Raw genomic sequence first — 22,856 nt, forward strand, 5'->3', positions numbered from 1 at the left:
ATGAATGTGAATGGGGGGAGTGGTGCCGCACGGGATGAGCGCTTTGTGCAATCAAGGGTTAAGCACTAAGCTGATGAACTTGAGCCGAGGTGATTAGAGCAACGGGCAACCGTTGTCGCTGCGACTTCGTGTTAATCGAGGTAAAACAAAATGGTGGAACTTATTCGGTTCAACCGTTCGCGACGCTTCAGTTTGTGCAGGTTCCAGTGGAAGAACAGTCGAACCTTGATGAACAGGGGATTATAAATTAACGATTTCGTTTTCATGTTCTGCAGCAAACCGGCAATAGGGTACTTCTTCTATTTTTGAGCGCTGAAATTAAAATGTTGCATAACAATTCAACCGGCAGCTAACGAGCAGTGTTTGCAGCGTTTCGACGAATTTGGTAACCCATTCCGTAAAGGTTTCCCGCTTATCGACACACTAACCGATATGCTGATTGCCAGTAAGAGCAAGCTGGCACCGATGGTTGGATAATGGGGTCTATAACGGAATGTCTAGAACAGAAAAAAACCCGCCCCATTTCAGCAAGGCTTATGTTCGAAGTATCAGAGTGAAGTATCGCTGGTGCTGTCACAAGTTTGGGTCGATCACTTGCACCCCCAAAACCCAAATTGACGTTTGATGATGACGTGCTGTTGTGCTCAACCATTTGACCCGTTCGGATGGTGAGCGATGGGAGCAAAAATAAAATGGTGGAAACATTAAATCCTAACGGGAAGAAACAACTCAACCAACCGAAAATACTCAAACGTAACGAGTACATGATGTATACGTGTGTGTATGATAGAGATGGAAAAGCAACTGTAGGGAAGAAATAGGGAAAAGCACTGAAAATTGCCAAATCCAATTAATCATGATGATGCTAGGAAACAGACGCTTGTCATTCGTTTTAAATTATCCCAAGTGGACAGCAAGGACAAGGACACGCGGCTGTGCAGGAGAAAATAAAGCTAGAAAAGGATGCCTTCTACTGCGGTGCTTAGTGCAAGTGTTTTAAATACATTTTACGTAAACATAAGCTCGTTTGACGATCAAACAATTAATCTCGCGAAAGCTTTGTTCGCGCATATTAAACATTGGGAAATTTCCCAAATTAATTTTTTTACGATCACCGATTCAGTGATCACCGCTGTACATTGTCTAACGTAGTAAAGCTTCAACCATAGCCCAGTTTCTTGCCATCCATCCGGCACAGTAGAATAATCCCTAGCGTGATATAATTTGCAATGGAAATCAGTGCGGAGATTTCGCAGACGCTCTGCTGAATTAATTTTTCTCCGACGTTGTCAACCTAGCCCGGCAAACATGAGCACGGCCAAGAGTGTCACTGTGGGAGAGACACAGCATAACACGACGAAGAAAAAGAAAGAAACACAACCCACAAGACAATCGGAGTGGCATGCACGGAACGGTCCTATCGAATCGAAAGGAAATATATGCGAATTATGCTGCGGAATGTGATAATCTGAAGAAATTGATGGAAAACATCGATTGTTGGCCGTTTTTTGGTGGGGATGTGTTTATGTTTTGGTTGTATTTTATGTCAATGTTTCGCATGGATGTAGGAAATATGGTTTCTAGCCACGTCACAGATTGGAAGATGCCGTGGGAGTGATTATTTGGAGGAGTTGATGGAATGAATATATTGGAATTTCTTATGGAGAAATTAACATATACTAAATGCGTATATTGGGCTATAATTTATCACAGCTGATAGTGAAATTAGAGAGAATTCTGGGCACTGATTTCTTCAATTCGACAATATGCCATGATTTTAAGTTTAAAACATATAAAAATGATGAAAACTGTAGTTTTGGTCGCCTACAACCGAATATTTTATGCGGTTTAAGTTTTTCACTTCACTTCACTTCAGAAGAATCGTATTTTCACTTCAATCTTTTTTTATTCAAACGTCAAGAAACAAAGAGTTTCTTAAAAGTATAATTATTCTCATGTGTACTTCAGATGTGCTGCTTTTGTGACACACCTGCCAGAGTTATGAAAAGAATTGCAGAAGATGTGTTTTGAAAGAAAAATGGCTACTTACCGGTATTCGGGCGATGGACAACCTTGGGCGACACACAGCAACACTGCACCTTCGTCCTGCGACACGGCTACATGCGACGTATGCTCGACGACACTCGGCGAAACTATTCCTCGTTGTTCTGTGAGGGAGCGAGGGGGAAAAAACAAAAGAAAATTGTAGAAGAAACTCCGGCTGAGTAAGATCAAACAAAACTGAGCTGTTTTGGGCACGGTAGCACGGTGTACACTTGACGGGATCGTTTAACACCCGTTTCGCCCGTCAGCATTCATTAAGGCTCTTGTTGAGTAGGGCCCGACAAGCTATTAGCGCAGGGATTTCTTTTGTATCCGTAAGTAGGTAACTTAGTTTGGACGATTGTTTGAAAAGCGTCTGATTGCGTCGATAATTATGTTTCGCTTTTTTTTCTGGCCAGCTTCATGCCTTCCGATGCGATGCGGACTCGCATTGTGCAGGAAGAATGGAAACTTTCTTTCGGCCGCGTTGCGGTTTTCTTTTGTGTCGAATGCACAATTCCTTACTTCCTTTTTGAAGCAATGATATAAAGTAAAAGTTATAGCTACATTGAAAATATTTTGCTCAAACATCAGTTTTACGATAGGAAAGTTTCTATGTTCTTATGTCATTGAAAAAAAATCACCCAAATTATTAACAACATCACTTTTGAGCATTGTCCTTCACAACATTGTAGCATAAACGAAACAAAATAGGTCAACGGCAACTGTTTCGGACGGTCACTTCTGCCTTACATGAGTCAGTTACAAGGACGTGCAGTTTCGTCCTTTGTACACTTTTACCACTAAGCCCTTTCCTCCGAAATACTGCTCCCCAATTCATCCCCATTCCCGGACCCGACGCTACAACCAGTGTAGCTGTTACATTGAAGATTTAATCCCATTGTTATGATGAAGCGTGAAATAAATGTTGTGCTGCAAGCTTTTCGGCAACGACACTGCTAGCAGCCGCTTCCGCTGGGGACTCAACGGAAAGTGCTGCTTAAAACAGTTGCAAGAAGCAGCCCGAGAACAAGCCCGGGACCCGGCCCGGAAGCCCGAGCAAAGCATTGATGCAATTGCATGAAGTGGTTCCTATTTTGTTCCATTTGTTTTCGCTTTCGGTCCACTATCATCCCATTAGGGGAGAGACTCGGTACAAGCGACTCGACCGTTGGATCGGACCGCTTGAAGCAACCATCGCTTACGCAAGCTGACATAAGCCGGTTTATGTTGGCGACCGGCAGACAGCGGATGATGGTCAGTGCAAGGGCGGCAGTTGAACGGAAACGGATCCTTCTCGTCGAAACTGTCATGCCGTCCGACGGACGACGAATGGCTCACTGGAGTTTTGTGTGTGTTTTTTGTTTTCGTTTTACCCCAGTGCAGTAAAGTACCCAGAACTTTGGGTAATGTAAGAATTGGTTGGATCTTTTATTTTCTCCCATCGCAAAACAGCGCATTGTAGCTTTGGGTGCGAGATGTTACACATTACGTCCATCGTTGTGTTCGTGTGGACGATTTGGACACCGTTTGGCGATAGAATGGGAACAACAGAAAGATAAAACTCCCGACGGATGCCATTTTCATGACTTCGAGCGTGGGATGTGCATTGGCACACGTTACATTTTACTTAAACCATCTTATGAACCGTCACTTTGGTTTACTCGTAAGAGATACGGCAAAAACTGTGTGTGGTGTGCAAATTGGTGTTCGAAATGTGGTGTCCCTTTCACAGGCTCAATATTTTATGGAATATTTAATTTTACCCAAATCCATGAAGCGTTAAAATCGATGCACAGCATCACGTCTGGCTTCTGGGCAGATCCAAAACCACCCGTTACTTACCGTTCATGCGTATCTTGGCCGAATTGCTTGTGACGACCTGCCTCGTAAGCTTATGCATCGTCCGACACCGGTAGGATGGGTAGCGATCGTTATACTCTAGATTGTGTATCAGCAGCTCCCCCGTCGGTAGCAGGTGGTACTTTCCATCTAACGCAACGGTAGAGAATGTGCTTTAAATGGTGAGAACACTTTACCGGACGGGTACACAAATGTGCGGGATGCTTACCTCCTTGCAGGGATGGATAAATGTAGAATGCCGGTTCCTGCACCCAGGAAACGACCCTTACTAACTCCTTAACAAAATTAGGCACTACACAACGCAGGATCGCGGTACAGCCGCGGGAAGCTGCCAACACTTCAACATCAACTTTGTACGCTTGAGCAACAACTGGAATGAGAAATACAAAGAGAGAGAGAAAGATAATGAATTATCAAGATGATTTCATGCTAAAGCATATTGGGGGTATTGAACGTTTCCCGCATCTTAAACTCCACGCTAGTGAAAATGACGGTGTGTGTCGCATGTAAATTGCTGTTCAAACTGTTGTCCGCTACGTTTCACAAACATCACATAGAGAATGTGTTCTTTCGTATGATTTTGAAGCAGCATATAAAAAAACACTTCTCATTTTTCTGCTACAACAAACACGAAGTGTTTGATGAGTTTTGATCCTCAAAAGCGGTCAACTACAATGGAACGTGTTGATGAGTCCATCAAGAGTATAAGGCACCGGATCTATTTGATGAAACGTGAGAATTTCACTCGACAGTCCTTCATGGAACCAATCAACCTTTTCGGAAATAAGCTACCCGAAATGAAGGTGCAAGCATCGGTTTTTCCTGTCCCGTTGCGGGTTTGGGCACAATGTTCTATCCCTGTGTGCCGTGCCATAAAAAAAGTAAGTAAAATTTGATCTCTACCCGTCATCGTGACAATAGTACACTTCGTGCTGCTAGGCAAAGGATAGATCCAACCCCCCCAAAAAAAAAGAACCCTTTTCGCTGCAGGACTCGTTGGGTTAGCAAACCCAATCATGTTACGAAAAAATAAAACGGATCTTTATTATTTCGTTACATTCGTCATAATCAATGTGCAACACCTGATACGTCCTTGGAGGGTTTTTTTTCTTCTTTCGCTGCTAGTCCTGCTTACCACCAGCGCCAAGGGGCGATAAGTAAGGTAAGGTGTGTATCGTTTCCATCCGTTTGACCCTTGAGAGTGATATGATTGGGTTTTGTGAGATCCACGTTCTGCTTATCCTTCCGTAACGAGGCTAATGTAAAGGAATCCTTTTGCTATCTACTTTGCAAGATGATTGCAATGGCGGTATGCTATAATTTCGGCTAATAAATATTGATATCACTGATGCTATCTAGCATCTAGTTATTCTAAGCTCGAAACAGCGCTATCACGTAGTGGCATTATACAGTCAAATTTGCCGTTAATCATCTGTAAAAATCTTTAATGTAAAAAGCTACTATAAATGTGCTATAAAATCGTAACCGAAAAGCGATGAAGACATTAAAATGGGTATGCCTTGGTTATGCGAGTAGGATGAAAGCTCTACTTATTTACATTTTATTACCTTATCACAAGCAGCCACACAGCGTGATTTTTTTGCAACAGAGGATGTAGTTAACAAGAAACTAAGCCTCTTAGTGAATATTTTGAAAAATTGGCGTCTGCTTTGGGAATTGGAGTCTCCAACCATAAGAGCCTCTTGATACATTTGGTTTTGGTTTGACATGAGATAAAAAAATATTTGCATGCTAATGGCTTTGTGCTTATAATCGAAAACGAGCAGTGTGTTCCGAAGAAGGAATTCTTCAAGTGTCTTATATATGACACAAACTTTACATAGCAAATTTTATTTTTCAACATTCCAAGCGGTACCTGGATGCAGTAAATAAACTTAGGCCTCTCCTTATTTATATTCAGGTTTACATTGCTGGTTTACAATTAAGGGTTTAGTTCTAGACTGTTGGACGTTGTATTTTGGCGGTAAATGTTGTTGTAGTTCCGTCCAAAACACTGCCATTGACGTCGCCATTTCGTGTCGTTTCCAGTTTCTGTTAAGAGACGAAAATGAAAGAAATTTACTCCGGACAGAAAGGAGCATATTTCGAGGGGTGAAACGGGTGAAACAACCCCTAAAAAAAGTCTTTTCCTATAGCGGTGAACAGTACCGAGTAATTAAACCTTACAGTCGGCGCGCTCTGCTCAGTCGGATGGAATGGAAGTACAAGCGGACACCACCCAGCACGGCTGAAAAGACTCCATCCGTGCTGTTGAAGGGAAGGGACCAGCAGTTCAGCGATAGCTTTAGCCTTAGCTCAGCCCCAGCTACAGAAGTAATTAGCGAGAGAGCGAAGCACTAGCCCGTTGACGCTGGTCGTTATCCATCGCGCGTTACCTACAAATGGTCGGGCACCCATCGTTTCCGTGCACCACCCCACCGTGGGGGGAACGGTGGCGCGCCAAATATAAAGGGCTGACTTGTACCGAGTCATTCACCGGCCACGGCACAAAATGGCGGGAAACGAGCAAAACCAAAAATGGCACCGTGAAGGCAAAAAGTTTTTTTTTGTAGCAAAAACAAAAAGAGCTGGTAAAATGCAAACAACAAACAGCAATAGGAAGAGAAATATAGAGACGCAAAAAAAAATGCGTGGGCAATGGGTTCCCATCCATTTTGCTACGCTGGCCGCCGGTGGTGGGAAAAAGTGCAATAGCCTTGGCAAAACAAATTCATTCGTTTGAACGACCGGAACAGGGCGCCAACCGGTGATTCCGCTGAAGCCCGACCGGTGTTGGTTCATTAGATGACTTCTCGACGTGTTTCCGACCGGTTAAATTTTTCCTTTGCTCAAAACCGAGCACCATCACCATCAGCAGGACCGGTGTGGCTTTTTGCATTTGTTTCTTACGTCTTGTTCTTGTTTTCGCTGCCCGCTGGTTAGGCTGGTTTCCATCTTTTTTTTTTCCTGTTCCTTTCAATGTTATCCCGTGGCATTTCCTACGCGATGGTCATTCACTTGTGGTATTTTTTTTTTCTCTTTTTGCCCCATGGCCGCTTATGTTGTGTAACATTTTTATTCTGTTTCGTTTTTCTGGGTTTAATTACAAATATTCAACTTTTACATACACGAAAACGTTGCCACTGCGCCGGCATTCCGCGTTTGCAAGTGTTCTTTCGTAACTACACCGAAACACGTTTGTCTGAATATTACAACTTGCGGTGCTGGTTAAAGTGGGCGAATTTTTTTTTGTGATGCTGAAAACAAATTTTGTTCTCGTTGCATAATGAAAAGAAACTGAAGCACATGTTGAGAGAAATCCAGACATTCTTTTTAAATGTTATTTCCCAGCCACCACTTGACTCAAGGTGTGATGCAGGTTTAAAAAGAAATCAACTAAAATATAATGAGAGAACATTTGTTTATACGTTTAAAATAGGTAAATTTATGTAAAAAACTGGCTGTAACTTATATGATCTTTTAAGTTATAAACACTTTTTTAATATACAGTTTTTCCCCTACTCAAATATGCACATAAGTACATAAGTAAGGCACGAACATAAATAAATATCGTACCAACAGAGCTTTTACATTCACTCGAATTTTCCCTGAGTAGTTGTACACAGGTACGAAATTTATGTTTGACTAGTTTGTGTGTGTGTGTGTTGAAATGCTTGTTTCGAGTTACTATTTGTTTATGCAGTTTTTTGTGCTAATTTTAATGATTTTTTAACGTTTTACCTAAAAAAGCGTTCCCTATGCCGTGTAACACCACGACTGGCGGGGGTTTGTTTTTTATTCTCTTGCGACTACTGCATCTAACAATCCCTGCAGTACACGCTTTAGAAATTCAATTACGCCGAGCGGGTTCATTTCTCGGTCGTTTGGAGCTTTTCATCTGAACGTACACACGCCCACTGCTGACGGTCGGGTCCGGCAAAAGTGCCAATGAATGTCGCGCACAAAAAAAACCCGCTTCGTGGTACCCAGAACGGCGGATGGGCAGACATACGGGGCGAATGGAAGGTAAAGGAAATGGTGGCTGGAATTCTCGTTCGACTTTATTTTCCACCGACGCTAGACATTTTTCAGCGCTTAATCCGTTCAGCAGCCAACCATTTCATCAATTTACTCCGTCCCGATTCATTATCCAATTATGCAAAATTCTTGTAAGGCATTTGCAAGGTACGGTCCGGAGTGGGATGTACGAAAGGGATAAAGCGGGATTTTGCTTCTATGCGCACCAGCTCTGGGCCACCCTAGCGGATCCTGATTTACTCGCGCAAGCTTGAAGCTGGGACCCGGTCAAATGATACGGTCCTGCCGTATACGGCGATCGTGGGAAACAGGAGGCATCAATAAAATCCGAGCTAGGGCCCGCAAGCGTACGTCTTCGTATGTGAATGCTGCAGGGTGTAATTTCGTAGCGAGCAGAATAACTACCGCAGGTGGAAGTTTTCCATGCCAGAAAGCTAAAGCTCGAGTTGGGTACGAAGTTACACAATTTGCTTCCGTCTGGGTTACTTAGATTTTGGTTAACGGAGTAACTTTTTTATTCTGCTTTTCTCCCGCTTTGATTGTGTTTCAGAAGTCAAACTTTGCATTAGTATTGGAAATTTGTATGCTGTTACCATATTTGTTGGTGTTAATTCAGACATATGAATTGGTACTTGTTATACGACACTCATGGTAATTCACTTCATTTACTCAATAAAAATATCAAAAGATAATAGACTGATTTAGTTTAAAATTCCTAAAATCGCTGTTTAATGTGTCTGACGAGTATTTTACTAAATATTAACTTAAACTCCATTTAAATTATTTAACGATGTAATGAGATACGACGTTGCAGTGGTGTCTGTATAGCAGGGGAAATAGAAAACCCTGTAATACAGTGCGTAACATACCTAAACCCAGCAATGCTTTTGAGTTTAATTAAAATCATTATAAACTTGGAAATTTTGAAAATACTAGTAATGATATAGTAAACAGCTTAGTAGTAGCTAGCTACATAAAACAATTTCTGTTCCATTCAACTTTTCTGTTACAATCTGTTACACTTGATTTCGTCAAGTCATAAATGTCTCCATAAAATATATATTCGAAATACACAACACACAAGACATTTGGATAAAATGAGTTTTTGTGAACTTTCGACCTGATCTGACGATCTTTAGTGATGGTTAAGTTGTCTTCTATGCTTTAAAATGAAATCCTTAAAATCCCAACCGCTAAATCAGAACTTCACACACATTCTCAATGATCCATTTTATGCTGTCCATAGGTATTGTTCCAGAACAAGTGGCAACATTAGGAATGAAAGTAGAAATACTAGGATTAGCCCCACGCTTACCATGACCTAAAGTTCAATTTAAAACTTCTCTAAACCCTATTTTCCCCACCATTGCAATGTGGTTCGTCGAAGTGTGGTGATTCACATTCTTCAAACCTTCTTTCCTGGAATGTTTTTTTTTTCTCTCTGGCGGGTCAACAAATATAGCCAATGCTCGGGGCAATGCTCACGTCACGTTCTTGTCAAGTCACGCCATCCGTCACACCGTTTACGTCTGCCAGATAGAGCGCGCGCTTTCGGGTGGTAAAACTTCTCACGATGCTACGGCACGAACGAACAGCAAGCAAACCATTCCAATATCGAAGCACTCGAAGGATCCGAGAAGGATCTTTGGGGCAGGCCAACGGGAGGTCACGAAACAACACAAACAACGGGCGCATTGCATCGCACTCGGAATGTCCTCGCAGCCGTCCCGTACCCGGCCCTGCCGATCCCTGCAGCATTAGCCCGTGGGTGTGAGGAAAGATTCGAAGATTAAGAGAGTAAAAATTCCGGAATTAATTCCAATCACGTAGCACGAGATTTTCTCGTTTATAATGTGATTGAGAGCGTGTTCGAGCGGAACCGGAAAAGTTACCCCGGTCAACACCCGGTTCGCGTTTCGTCCCCGTGTTTTCGGTTTCATTGTCGGTGTGTACGGTACGGTGGTAGGTAGGTTTTGTCTTTGTGTTCGTTGATGCGATTCGTGATTCCCTACAGCCACCTATTGCTTTGCGTGCACGTGGTTAGTAGCCGTTTCAGCGGAAATTGAACCTGGGCCCAGGGATGGTGGATTGGGTTTGACGATGGGAAGTCTTACCTGCCCGGACCTGTACATCCCGTGAGATGACCCGCCCGACGGTGTTCGACGCTACGCATCGATAGATTGTACTATGGATGTCCTGCCGGTAGGCGGCCGCAGGGAACGGCAGCAGCACCAGTGTGCCGTTGCGCAGCACGCGCCGAACGCCACCGACATCACCGACGGACGTCCCGTCCACCGACAGCCAGTCGATGGAGGGCTGAGGACTTCCGGAGGCAGAACAGTCCAGCCAGCCGCCGGAGGAGTTGGAAAACTCGAGCCGCGACGGTGGTTCCATCACGAACGAAGGTCCCCGGAGATGCGAATCGAAAGCTGCTGTCAGTTCTGCAAAATAAAGAAAGAAGGACACAATCAGTCAGCGTGATACGAAGCCCACAATAAGAAACAGAACGATTCATTAGTGTATGTGGGTGTGCGTGATACACCACGGGAATTCAAGGACTGAATATCTAAATTGGCTAGCGCACGGAATACTTTACACTTGTTCTAGTAATTTCATCACATCTAGCCTAGGCCTCGTCTTTCTGTTGGCTGAATAATTTTTATTTAATTCCCCCCAACCACGATTGGAAAACAAATCCAAATCTGCGGATGAAAATCGCATCGATCCACCTTAAAAGCACACCACGTTGGGCGCTGTTGATGATTTCGTGTAAATAAGTCTAATCGGTAAAACTAATTAAAAGTCAACAATCACGGCGCTCCGAAGTTTCGCTCCCGGGTACGATAATTAAGTCCTGGTTGGTGTGTACTTGAAAGGATTGGAGCGTGGCGTGGCGGATGGAAACCGGGGAAACGGGAACGGGGTCTCATTGACGTTTGCTGCCGTTGTCATTTCCTGCCCGAGTCGGAAACGGAAATTCTATGCACTCGGTGGTGGTGAAACATAGGCCCGCCCTAGCGTAACAATTCTTGAAGTTGGGCTGAACTTAGCATAATAGTTGAAGTTGACGGTGCGGAAGGAATGGTACATGGACGCGGTTTCAATACACCACAAATGCATGATGTACACGGAGCTGGCAATTGATGAACGCTAACCGCTAGTTAATTCTATGTATAATCGATGTGTGCGGTTGGGTGGCGAACATTTACCGCGCTGCGTAACTTTAAGCGGGGTGACATTATCAATAAAGCAAAGCATGTGAACCGAGGTATGTGTAATGTTTGCTGTACCAATTCCTAGCTTTTGGAGAATATTCATACAATTGGGTGTACGTGTAAGTTTCCATCGTTTTACCGCTATATTACGGAGACAAATATTAAATTTGAAGGGTTCCTATTTACAAGTTGGACATCTGTTAAGGACATTGGGAATTATTATCTTGACCGCCGTTTAGTTCAAACTCGGTGCCATTCTTTTCATTCAACCAATAATTAAACTTTATAATTATCTAGAAAGTAGCGATTAAGTGTTGATTTCTGAATAATTATTACGTTACAAAACAGTAACATTAAAGGCTCAAGTTTTAGAAGAATTAACATCATATTCTTCAAATAATTATCAAGTAAATGTATTGCCAATATATTGATATATAAACTACAATATTCAGTATAGATTAACTCGTTTGCAATTATTTCCCAATTATGTTTTTGCTTAGTTTTATCTGCACCCTTCAGTTTGTTATTGCACCTCCGCATGAGAATTAAATCTTGCCGGGGAAAAAATAATGTCTACTTTTTATCCCATCGCATGTCTTATCACACATCCCATACAAGACATTTCTTTCTGTGTTTTATGCAAACCCACTCTAATCACCCAACGACCGACGTTCGAGGCAAGTCATTCGAACAACATATGCTGATACAGGGTAAAACAGTCCCTCCTCTCCCCACCGCAACTCCGATTTGACCCCCTTTTGTCTGTGGCCTAAACTCTCCGGCAGCAGCATAAACGTTAATCTCAGCTATGGTCGCGACGGCTGGAATATTGTTGCAACATGGGCAAATGGCAAGTGGAAGAAATAAACGAGTGTGGGTAAAAGCTTGTGAGCCAGCTGGTCAATAGAGCAAACTGGCCACCGTAATGGCTAGCCGTCGTTTTGCACGGTTGTGAGCAAACCATTTTTGCTAACCCATTTGCCCGGCAGAAAGAATTGAAGCACAGCAAAAACAGAACTTTCCCAACGATCACGATGATGATGATGATGATGGTGATGGCGCTGGAACAAGGGAATATGTCGTTCCAGGATATGAATGAACGGCACTGGTTTGCAGATGGATTCGATAGCTCGATTTCCTTCTCCAGTGCAACGCTTAAGCGCACTGCTTCCATTTGCCGGAAAATCGTTCCACTTTCGCCCGCATCACCGTAGGTTCGATGGTTCCGTTGGTTCTAATAATAAAAATTACCTCCACTGCCTCCCAATCCCACACCGTCACACCGGTTCCCGGTCGAAATGGTCTAGTTTCTGCCATTCGATATCGGCACATAATGTGCAAAACCGGGTTTTTCAGGAACCCCCGGGTAGTACGGGAGAACACAATCTCACCCATATTTTGCAAAACGTTTTGATCTGTCGCTTGTGAAACAGGGCTGGGAAAACTGGAGCGTCATAAGCGGCCTATTTCTGCATCGATATTCTATGATTGCCAGCCTTTTGCAGAAAGATGCAAAGAAGTCGTCGAATAACAACCTCGTTTCTATTCAGCACGGATCAAACCATCTTTACCCAAAATTGGGGGTGGGGCGCAAATGACAATTTGCTTTCGTTCACTGACATTCAAAAGATACGCATGCTCTTACAAATACAGCACGTACCGAAAAACTGTCCTCTATGCAAATTTTAATCACATAAATTAACAATATTTATATGTGGATTTTATCGAAATGCAACAAAAAAAAAACACGTCATACTAACTCACATTCCGTTAGCGTGCTTTACTGCGGGTAATTAGTTTGGTAAAAAATACTTGCGCACCGAACGGATAGGCAGTCGGCAAATAAACTCCACCGCCCCGATTTTCGAATCCCCGGCCTGAAACGAACGTTTCCGGTGGTGCCGTTGTGAAACTCGGTAAGGGAAGGTAAATAAATAATTAGAGGAGGATTTTCTCTGAACAGTTTATTTGCATTTCGTTATAAATGGGACGCATGTTTACGATTGAATGCCCATGTATTGGTATCACTTTTTTTAGTCATTGTTACTCAGAATTCAGAAAGGGTTTGTTGACAGCATCGGTTCAGTGCAATTTTAAGAATTGTTATGTAAATCAAACGGTTTGCCTTTACAAACAATATTATTCCTTTGAAAAATTCATATGTAATATTTACGGAACACCTAGACTCGTTTATAATTAAATATAAATTCTTGATATGCTAGCAGTGCATATGATGTTTATTATAAAAACTATAGTTTTGCATAATTCTTGCTTTTTTATTTTGCAGTAGTATACAGTAAATGGGTAGAGCTCTCTGCTGTAAAGTATTTAAAACTAAAAACTAGAGTAATTTATAGTGTTTAAATTATTGAATACAAAAAATCTCATAACATATATATATATACATTAGGAAAGTTCATACTTTAGCCAAAATATTAAAATAACAAATCAATCATAAGAAAAGATTGGAAAAGGGAAGTGATTAAATAAGATGAAGTAACCTTGAAAAGGACGAATGTAATAAAGAAAACATTACATATAATTATCCAAATTTAAAACAATAGGATTTCAAGAATTGATTCGCCAAAATGGCTATAAACAAAAGAGTTGAAAAAAACACATGAACACCGTAAGCTTCCTACATTAACAATCATTAATTTCAAATCAAAATTTCCATCTGGAATGATACCGGCAAAACTTTTTGCTGCTGCTGGAAAAGTGAACACACATCACACACATCGTGTCGATCACATGAAATCACACCAATTTATAAATCTTGCCAAGGTGCCGTGCATAGACAAACAACAAGCACGGGTAAGCACGGGGGCAGCACGGAAGAAAAATTATGTAGCCCTTTAAGACCCAAGACGCTTCGTGCCGGATGTCTGACTGCAAAAGCTGCCGTACGATGGGTTGCCTGTTCGGTTATGGTGCACGGACCGCATCTCGCATTCGGTGCGCCCTATCCGTTTCATTGAGTGTTTCGTACGAGCAAAGTGGGCTGTAACGCCGGAGAATCCAAGATACGTGAAGATCCAGCCGTACACGTTCGCCTCGGTTCCATTTTTGCTGCAACGATGATGGTGCAACATGCCAAATGCAATCATATTCAAGTGTGGCAAATAGGATGGATAAGGGGGAAAATGAACGAAACTAAAGAAGCAAAAAGGTAAAACGAACTAGAACAACTAGTTCGGCAGTTTTTTTTCGTCGGCACTACCACGATAGAGTTGCAGCAGAGCGGCTCTGGCAGTACGATCGGAACGGGGAGTACCGTACCGGGGACGGTTTCAGTCTCGAATAAGCCACTTACGAATGGAGTTGAAAATTGAAATTGAAATGGCAAAGTTTCGCGGTGCGGTCTTGCACTGCTGGATGCTGTGTGTGTGAGTGTGTGTGCGGGTTCGCAACCACACGTCGTTTGTGGGTTCGCCGATGATGGGCTTTGTGGAGAGAAATAAGGATCTTTGATTGTGAGTAATTGTAATGTGATTAGGTTCCATCGTCGGTTTGCCAGGATAGTTCGGTTGTTTGGTTGGCACATTTTTTTGCTCAACCGTCCAACTTTAGTATTCCCGTTTTTACATACGTTTGTAGTAGTTTTTGCAATTAGTCATTTATCCGACTTTTTGAATTGGTTTTTGAACACAATTTTTCAGAACTTTTTGAGTACCGATTTCACCCACAACGAGTCTTTAACTATATCATAACAACGACCCCTTTGTACTTATTTATAAGTATTCCATTCGACACATCATGCCAGTAAACTAGCGTTCGACCACTTGAATGTTGTTCCGGGAGGCAAGTAACAAACTGCCGCTTGGTTGAGCAAAAGCGTTGATCCCAACGATCATTCTCACGCTCAGCCTAAGCGGCACAATTTTCCGTCCTCATCCTAGTACTGTGCAAGAACAAAAGCTTCGCCCAGGATCGGAACACAGTTCATCCTACTGCTAGAATGCACAGCTGTAGCATTGCCGCTTTAACGGCCTCACCCTGCCAAACAGAATGCCAACCGTGGAATGGTACGCGAATGAAGCAAAACTTTTTTAATTAATATTTTCTCTTTCATTTTCACGTACACAGCAATTGAAGGATCGGGATGAAAAGAAAAACAAAAACACAAGAGACGTCCGGCATTCATTGGCGGTTGATGGGATCGTTGCTGCTTTTTTCATGTCACAGTCGAGGCAATTTGAGGGTTTTTTTTTCGCTATCCCGTGTTCATCAAAGCAGGCTAGTGAATATTTCTGCGCCACTTGGTTGAATTTGTCGAAATGAAGCTAGCGGCTAAACATGGTTACGGTTGAATTGTGTTTCCCAGCAGTACGGAGTACGATCATCGGAATATTATTTTTCCATTGCCAAACTACACCCATGTTTGCTTGAAATTGAATGTAGATGGGATGAACTTTTCCTCGTTGTTATTAAGTGAATATTTACTTGCGCATTGTGGATGTGCTGGAATGTTCTAGGTTTTTCTGAACTTCCAATAATATGAATAATATTTACCTATTGCAAATTTCAAAACAAATTCTTGTTAACTTTGCACCAAAATGTATAAATTCATTGAAAGCATTTAATTGAAATGTGTCATTTAATAAAAAAACTTAACGTTTTCTTAAAACCTTAATGTCATTAAATTCATAATTTTGATTTTTTTTTTATATTTTTAATTCAAGTCTGTCATTGCATGCGGGTTTCAATACTAGTGCTGTTATTACTAATCCTTAGGTATCACTAATATGAGCATATCACTATTCACTAGAGCAAACTGGATGGTAACACATCTCCTATTTTCTACTCCCCATGGTTAGCACTGAAGTTTTAACCTAATTTCTGCCGCATCAGTTTGCTTTGCAATCATAAAGGACACCGATGCTACATTATCCATTCCATTTCTTCCGCACCTCTTGGGGCGTTCGCTTTAGATTGTAAATTTGCAGGAACACTTTCGAATCTTTGCGATATTCTTTCCCCCGTGGAACGTGGAAATGAGGTTAAATGTACCATCGACGAAAAGCAGCGACGAGCTCGGGTTGTGTTTGATAGGACACCATGTTCTAGCTGCTCGCTCGTCATGCGCGTCCCCCCCCTAAAACGAACGACTAGAACGAGAGGATTTCTCACAGACCGCGACTAAACATCACTTCGAGAAATTACAAAAAAACGGTGTTCGAGGTGTTAAGTTTGATTGCACCTTTTATCCCGATGCTTTCTGGGTCGGAACGCTTTTGGGTACAGGACATTTCTTTTACTTCTTTGCCAAGCGACGGAAGCGACGGAGAAACACGCCACTCTCATTAGAGTCGAATAACTTTTCGATAGACCCACGTGCTTCCGCGCGCCCGGACCGTCCCCAGTACCGTACGGGCCGTGGAGCTTTGTACGGCCCTGCGGCGGATAAAGTTGCTCATTAATATTTTACGGTTCATGTAGAATCCTCCCATTGCGAAACGGATGGATGGGCATGCTCGTTCGCTGGTACCTGGTGAAACTCCCACCGGGTATCCTTTATCTCTACCTCGAGTACGCGCTCTCGTTTTCATTCCCCAGCCGTCGGCCTAGCGCGTCCAGAATAATGTCATTCTCAGTAGGGAAGGGATTTTCATTCAACATTTTCTTCCCACCGTTCCCTCAGTCCGGTAGGGTCCATTTTGCTAACATTGCCCGAAAAAAGGAGACAACTCTCTGCTGCCATCCGTGCTAGGCATGTTTGGGAGTTGCAACACGGTGCGGCCGTTGCGACTCAATGGATTCGGGATGGGAAAAGAATGACGAAAAAAAAACAAGACAAGCAAAAACGACAGCAACCCAACTTCTGTGGCTTGTGAAAACCGTAAGCGTTAGACTGAAAACTCAGTGTCCTTTTTGGAGTGAAATGAATCTTTGCCTTTGGGGGAAGAAACCTTTTTTTCCTCAAGAAGCTCCGGTTTCCCTACTACTACCACTGTACGCCCGTTTAGCGCACTGTTGCTGACCGGTGTTCTAAGCCACATCGAATCTGGGACATTTGAAAAACAATAAATAGAAGCGAGTTGAGAGAATGGCTCCTAAATTGGTCTCGGAAAAAGGTACTTCATTCAAAATACATAACCAGATACAATCCTGCAAAAATCCTGGTAGCTTCATGGTAGGCAAAGAAGCAACCGAAAAACGCTTCAAGACATTCAATGGCGAACGATTTGTGTAACTCCGTTTGGTAGGAATTTTCAATGATGAGTGAAGAAAGCAGACAAATAGAAAAAGAAACTTAAATATGTTTTACACAGACTCTCTAGCAAGGGTCAATGAGGTTTTGTCCTGTTATTGGGAAAAAAGAACATTACAACATTGGTATGAGTTCTTGTGACTTAACTTAATCTAGAGGAATATTATGTAAGTTAAATAAACAATCTTGGAGGTTTTTCCCATTTTGATCATTTACAAAAGCTAGAATTCAGCCCAGTACATCCGCCATTAAAGATGTCTGTCAAAATATATGACACAACCTGCCGGTTATGTAGGATTGGAGCTTCTATCGTTTGCGCAAAGAGGGCGCTTCCGTCAGTGCTAGTATATTTTTATAACAAGGATTGCGCTTGGCAATCGGGCCTTTTCCAGTTACAAACAGCATAAAATGCAGAGATAAATTTCGAACTGCGGAGAAGGAAATGTCTTCAAATTTATTTAAATTGCACTTCAGATAAAGATTCAGAGAGATAAAAGAATAAATTTGAAATATAATAAATGTGAAACATAAATCAGCATATAATTAAGCTTCCTAAACAGAAGAATAATTATGTTATGCAGTATGGCGTAAAATGTAACACAATTATTTCAACCGTAACACCCAGTTGCAGTAGTATTGCGTATGCTCTCCATGGCCGAACTCTGCGCAGCATTATTCACACTCGTTAATTACTTTACTGCATTTTCTCCGCAACTGATCTTGCATCCACTACGCGAAAAGTAATTACTTTGCGCTGCATCTTTCCTTGGACACAACATTATCATGCTTACCTTCTTACCATCCCTAGCAAGAGAAACCATCTCTCCGTATCCCCGCCAGTAATTCGTAGCACCTGGCGTAACTGATCGATCTGACAGAAGCCATTGGAATGCTTTACGTGACCACTTAACCCGCAAAACTAACCGCTTCAAAAAAGTCTGAACTCATCACATTGATAACAGCCGAGATGGGGCAACTGGCAGCAACGGTGCGGCCAACATTTGTCTGCGGTATGAATCATTAAGGATCCATTTCGAAAATTAAAATCGAGCACAACCCCTTTTGGCGGTGCCGATGGTTGATCCCATGAGGAAGCAAACCCAAAACGCTAAATCCACCGCTGCGAAACGGTAGACCGGTTTTGCTGTGGCCATGTTGCAATATTTTTAAACCCTGCCGCCTACGGCGGTGGAGCAAGCGGTTTTGCAGCTCCACGTGAAATCTTCTTCCCTGCTAGGCTGTTGCGCCATGCTTTCACAAGTCAGGGGAGAAAAAATGAGCAAACGGTTGCGAGAAGATGGCGCAACGAAACACGTAAAAGCAATAGGACGGAAAATAGGAAGCAAAATCCACCAAACCCCGAAACCGAGCCGAGTGTAAATGAGCCGTCCTCTCGACACATCAACACCATTTGCGGTTTTGCTCTGGACCGGTTTTCTCGGGAATGCTGGCAAGATGCCTCACCCGACCCTGCGCGGGCAAACAAAACACCGGTCGGTAGCGTGACGCTCGGAGTCATAGCCAAACATAATTACGGTGCGAAAGTTTTCCACCAAAACCCAAACTTCTTAAAAACTCATTACGGGCTAGACATACTATAGACGTTGGCAGCGGGTAGGAGTGCCGTGGTAAATGATGGCGCAACCGAACGGATGAGCAGCCCGTTCGTCTTTTCCACGTTCGTAGATAGTGAAAATGAACATATTGCCATCGGTTTTTCATGGTGTAGAATCTGTTTCGTTCTCGTGCCGGTTCCGGAGCATACTTCAGCCGTACCGGGTTCGTAATCGTCCGGGAAGCCGCTGGGATTCGCCGGTGAGAAATTTAGCCCGAGCGGTTTCGATCTTGTTTACCGTAAGCATTTAGCTTGGGAATTAATCTTGCCACCGACTAGAAACAACAAATCCTATGCCTCCCCTTTCCCACCCCCGTTCCCGTTTGTTGACGGTAGGAGGAAAATGGTAGCCCACGCCGTTCTTCAATCTCGTCCAGCATCCGGTACCGTTGACTGACACGCTGTTTGGACCTGCACGCCGGATCGTGCCATCACGTAATTCACTTCGACCGTGTGAAACGGTAAATGCTCTCGTCGGCAGCTCAACACCCTCGCGACACTGTTGTAGTATGCTGCACGGGTTGTCGTCTAAAAAGGAACAGCCAGCATCAAGACAGGACCGAATTACTTTGCATCAGGTATGTCGTTACTTTATGCCACGTCAGTGCGCGCCTGTCGCACTAAGGTTGTGGTAAGGAAGATTGAGAACGATCATCTGGCGATGTTGGGGCGAAAGAAACCGTGGGGTTGGAGGACATTCTTTACCCTTGTGTGGAGTAAATTTGACACAGCTGACAGGGTGAGGTGATGGTGAAAATGTTTACATAAATTGTTGTGTAGTATGTGATTCGCGCTCCGATGCAGGATTTCATCAATCTCCTTCATTGCCATGGGTAATGATCTGGTGTGTAGCATGTTTTTGTCTCAGATTATATTAAAAATGATCTCTTTCCTACATTTGTTTACAAGTTAAGTAAATTTTGCTATACTTAAATTAAATACAAAAATGAATCTTTTAATATTCGTTGCATATATCTACCAGAATTTCTTAAACTTACTATTAAATTAGTAAACAAATAATGGTGAATTTGACATAATTATAAATTATGTTAGTCCTCTCTAAATTGATTAGAGTAATCACAACGACTCGGACAGACGATTTATGCATTGGTGCCGTGACCAGGATAATTTCTACAGTTTATGGAAACTTTTCAACTCAAACTACACATCCTGACTGTTGGAGTGAGAATATAAAGAACCTATATAGCTCCAGCAACTACATACATCTCTGCGAAATCTGCGTTGTTCAAAACTGAGAATTCTGGGGATGTAAAGAAGGATTGGTCCAGTGAGCCGCTATAATAATGGGTTCTACAAGATGGACGATAAACTCACTACGGTAAGAGGATTAGGCTCTCCACACTTCGCTGGGATGGTCACGCCATTAGAATGACACCGGACGACCCAGCTTGTAAAAGTTTCCTCCGTTTAGGACTCCTCCTCGTTCGCATGGACATAGCAGGCGTGGAAGGCCCAAATTGAAATATAGATCGTCAGAAAGACTGCGATATTGGATAAGTAAACAACGGTGCTCGATCATGAGAGGTTTACAGGACTTCTGTATCAGTTTTAGCACCAGATGAGCAAAGAAGTAAGGCCAGGATTGCATGCAAGGGTGTAGCCTTAGTGAGGATGCTGTACATAGTGATGGGCGAGCAGTGATAATTCACAAAATAATCAAAATAAAATATTTTTATCAATATTCTCGTACAATCTTTACATAGCAAATAATATTCATTTGACTCGATAACAATTTGTACAACCGTTCAACTTTCAGCTTTGCCCAACCATCGTTTGTTTTGTGCTGCAGGCACAAATATTTAAAACACATTTGAACCCTTTTTGGTTTTTTGTAATTGACACATGCTCCATTTCATCAATCATTTCTATTCGCTTTGGAGTGCGACTGAGAGCTTTTGTTTATTTTTTTTTCCCTCGTATTTCCTTAACAATCATGCACGAAAGCTGTATTTTCATAATACCCTTTGACACCCGTTGGACATGGGTTGGAAAGTTGTGCTCTGTAAAAATGCTAACATTCGCACGATGAAATAATAAAATTGCACAGCTTAAACAAAAAAAAAACACAAACCAACATCACTAAAACAACAATAAAAACAAAGAACAAACATCGATTGGGTGGAGATTTTGCACGGTGCGAAAAAGGCAAACCACAAACCGAAAGTCCTGCTTTTCTCATCAACGCTCCCTGGGGGAAGGGGAGTGAAATGAGTTGGCAGCTTTCGAGCGAAACTATCGATTGGATGCGTACGCTGTACGAGCGGTTTTTGCATTTTGTTGCACAATGTAGTTAGTGACGCGCGAATGTGTGTGTGTGTGTTTGGCAAAGCCCCCCCCCCCCCCCCCCCCTTTGTACCGTTGTTCCAGCCAACTCCCTTACTGCGTAAGCACTTTACAGCGGGAAGCTGTGGCGTGGAACGAATATTCAACATGGCAGAAAGCCGAACCCAACAGGAACAACAAAAATCCTACACATCCTCGTCGTGCCGCACCACTCAACTCAATCCCCACGTGTGCCGGTGTGCGTACACGCTATTTATTGCCACCGTTATCCACTCCCCTCAGCACAAAAAAAAACAGCAACAAAAACACCCAAATTTATGAATTCCTGGCTCAAAACCAACCGCACATGTGTGTGCGCCCGACCTGCTATAGGCCCATGGCTCATAAAGTATTGCTTTCCCCGTTCCGGTTAGTGCCCGGTCGATGAGAAAATAGGCAAATCACGCCGCAGGATCAGTAAAAAGTCCTGGCACATTCACAAAGTCCCGGGGTATGTCCCAGCGCGCGGGGAGGTGCAGTTACTGGGCACGGGGAAAAACTGCGCCACGAACGCCATCCACTGCGTACGGATGCGTACTATCTGTGTGTAAGCCTTTCCAGCCCGTGCAAGTGTGTGCGTATGTTCGCGCTGATAACGTGTGTAGAGAGTAGGCCTTTGCATGCTGTCAGTATCAAACATGCACCAGCAAGTCACAATCTCTCTGTACAGCACTGTTTTGCTAGGGCCGTTTTGTTCCGTGCTCGTGCTCGGAACCGGACTTTTGAAGGACCTTGCCTCTTGGGTGTGTTTGTGAAGGGACCCACACACAGCCATGCACCATAGTGTGATGCACTTCTGGCGCGATGCAAAAGCTGCTGCAGGTGAGATGCAGTTGGTGAGCTTTTTCAAAGGCCTGCCTGCGTGAGAGTGTGTGTGATCAGAGCATCGTTCCACGTATCGTGCGTAAACATGGCTCGCACAAGCGTTCCAATAATGGCTATTGGAGTTAGCGCAACCGCAGGCTTCCCTTTGATGTTGTCCCAGCCCAGTTTCGGATTTTCCAAAAGCAGATGAGCTTTATGGGGAACATTTTACGATTTATCGTAACATCTACGTGGTGTATGGCCTGCACAACCGTCGGTACGGATGACAGCTAGCTGATGAAGGTGAGGATAAGCATCGCTGGGTGTGGGAAAAAGGGGAGCAGCATCAACATGCAAAGGTCAAACCGAACATGTGCGGTCTAACCCGTCGCTCGGGGAGGTACCACCCGGACTGAGGACCCTTTATTTTTCACTCCCCAGAGGTGGCTAGGGCGTGGTAGCTCGTTGATTCCTGACCGCGCAATTCCATGTGTGTGCGTGTGTGGGTGTGGGTGCGCCTGAATTGCATCAGTATTTGTTGAGGTCACTTTTTTCCATGCTCTCCACAACAGGGCTCATTCATCAATGGTAAGGGTGACATTTTCACACTGTGCTGGGTGGCCTTGGTTTTGGGGGGGAGGGTGGGAGAAATTATAAAATCGCACCGCCGATAAACGCATGAGGCGCTCACTCCCGCATTTTCATTATTTTTTAAGTTCCCCAG

The 22,856-nt window shown here is 43.2% G+C and overlaps 1 protein-coding gene across 1 annotated transcript in view; it reads right to left on the bottom strand.

The window, feature by feature from the left end:
• LOC128301937 (cell adhesion molecule Dscam2) overlaps positions 1 to 22,856 on the bottom strand; it is an 88,028-nt gene that overhangs the window by 34,417 nt on the left and 30,755 nt on the right. Inside the window, exons 3-6 of the mRNA XM_053038618.1 lie at positions 10,059 to 10,385; positions 4,115 to 4,276; positions 3,889 to 4,035; positions 2,051 to 2,168 (exon numbers count right to left, since the gene is read on the bottom strand). Coding sequence (XP_052894578.1) covers positions 2,051 to 2,168; positions 3,889 to 4,035; positions 4,115 to 4,276; positions 10,059 to 10,385 — 754 coding nt within the window. The remainder of the gene's footprint in view (positions 1 to 2,050; positions 2,169 to 3,888; positions 4,036 to 4,114; positions 4,277 to 10,058; positions 10,386 to 22,856) is intronic.

The sequence above is a fragment of the Anopheles moucheti genome, chromosome 3, assembly GCF_943734755.1.
Source record: "Anopheles moucheti chromosome 3, idAnoMoucSN_F20_07, whole genome shotgun sequence".
Taxonomy (NCBI): Eukaryota; Metazoa; Arthropoda; class Insecta; order Diptera; family Culicidae; genus Anopheles; species Anopheles moucheti.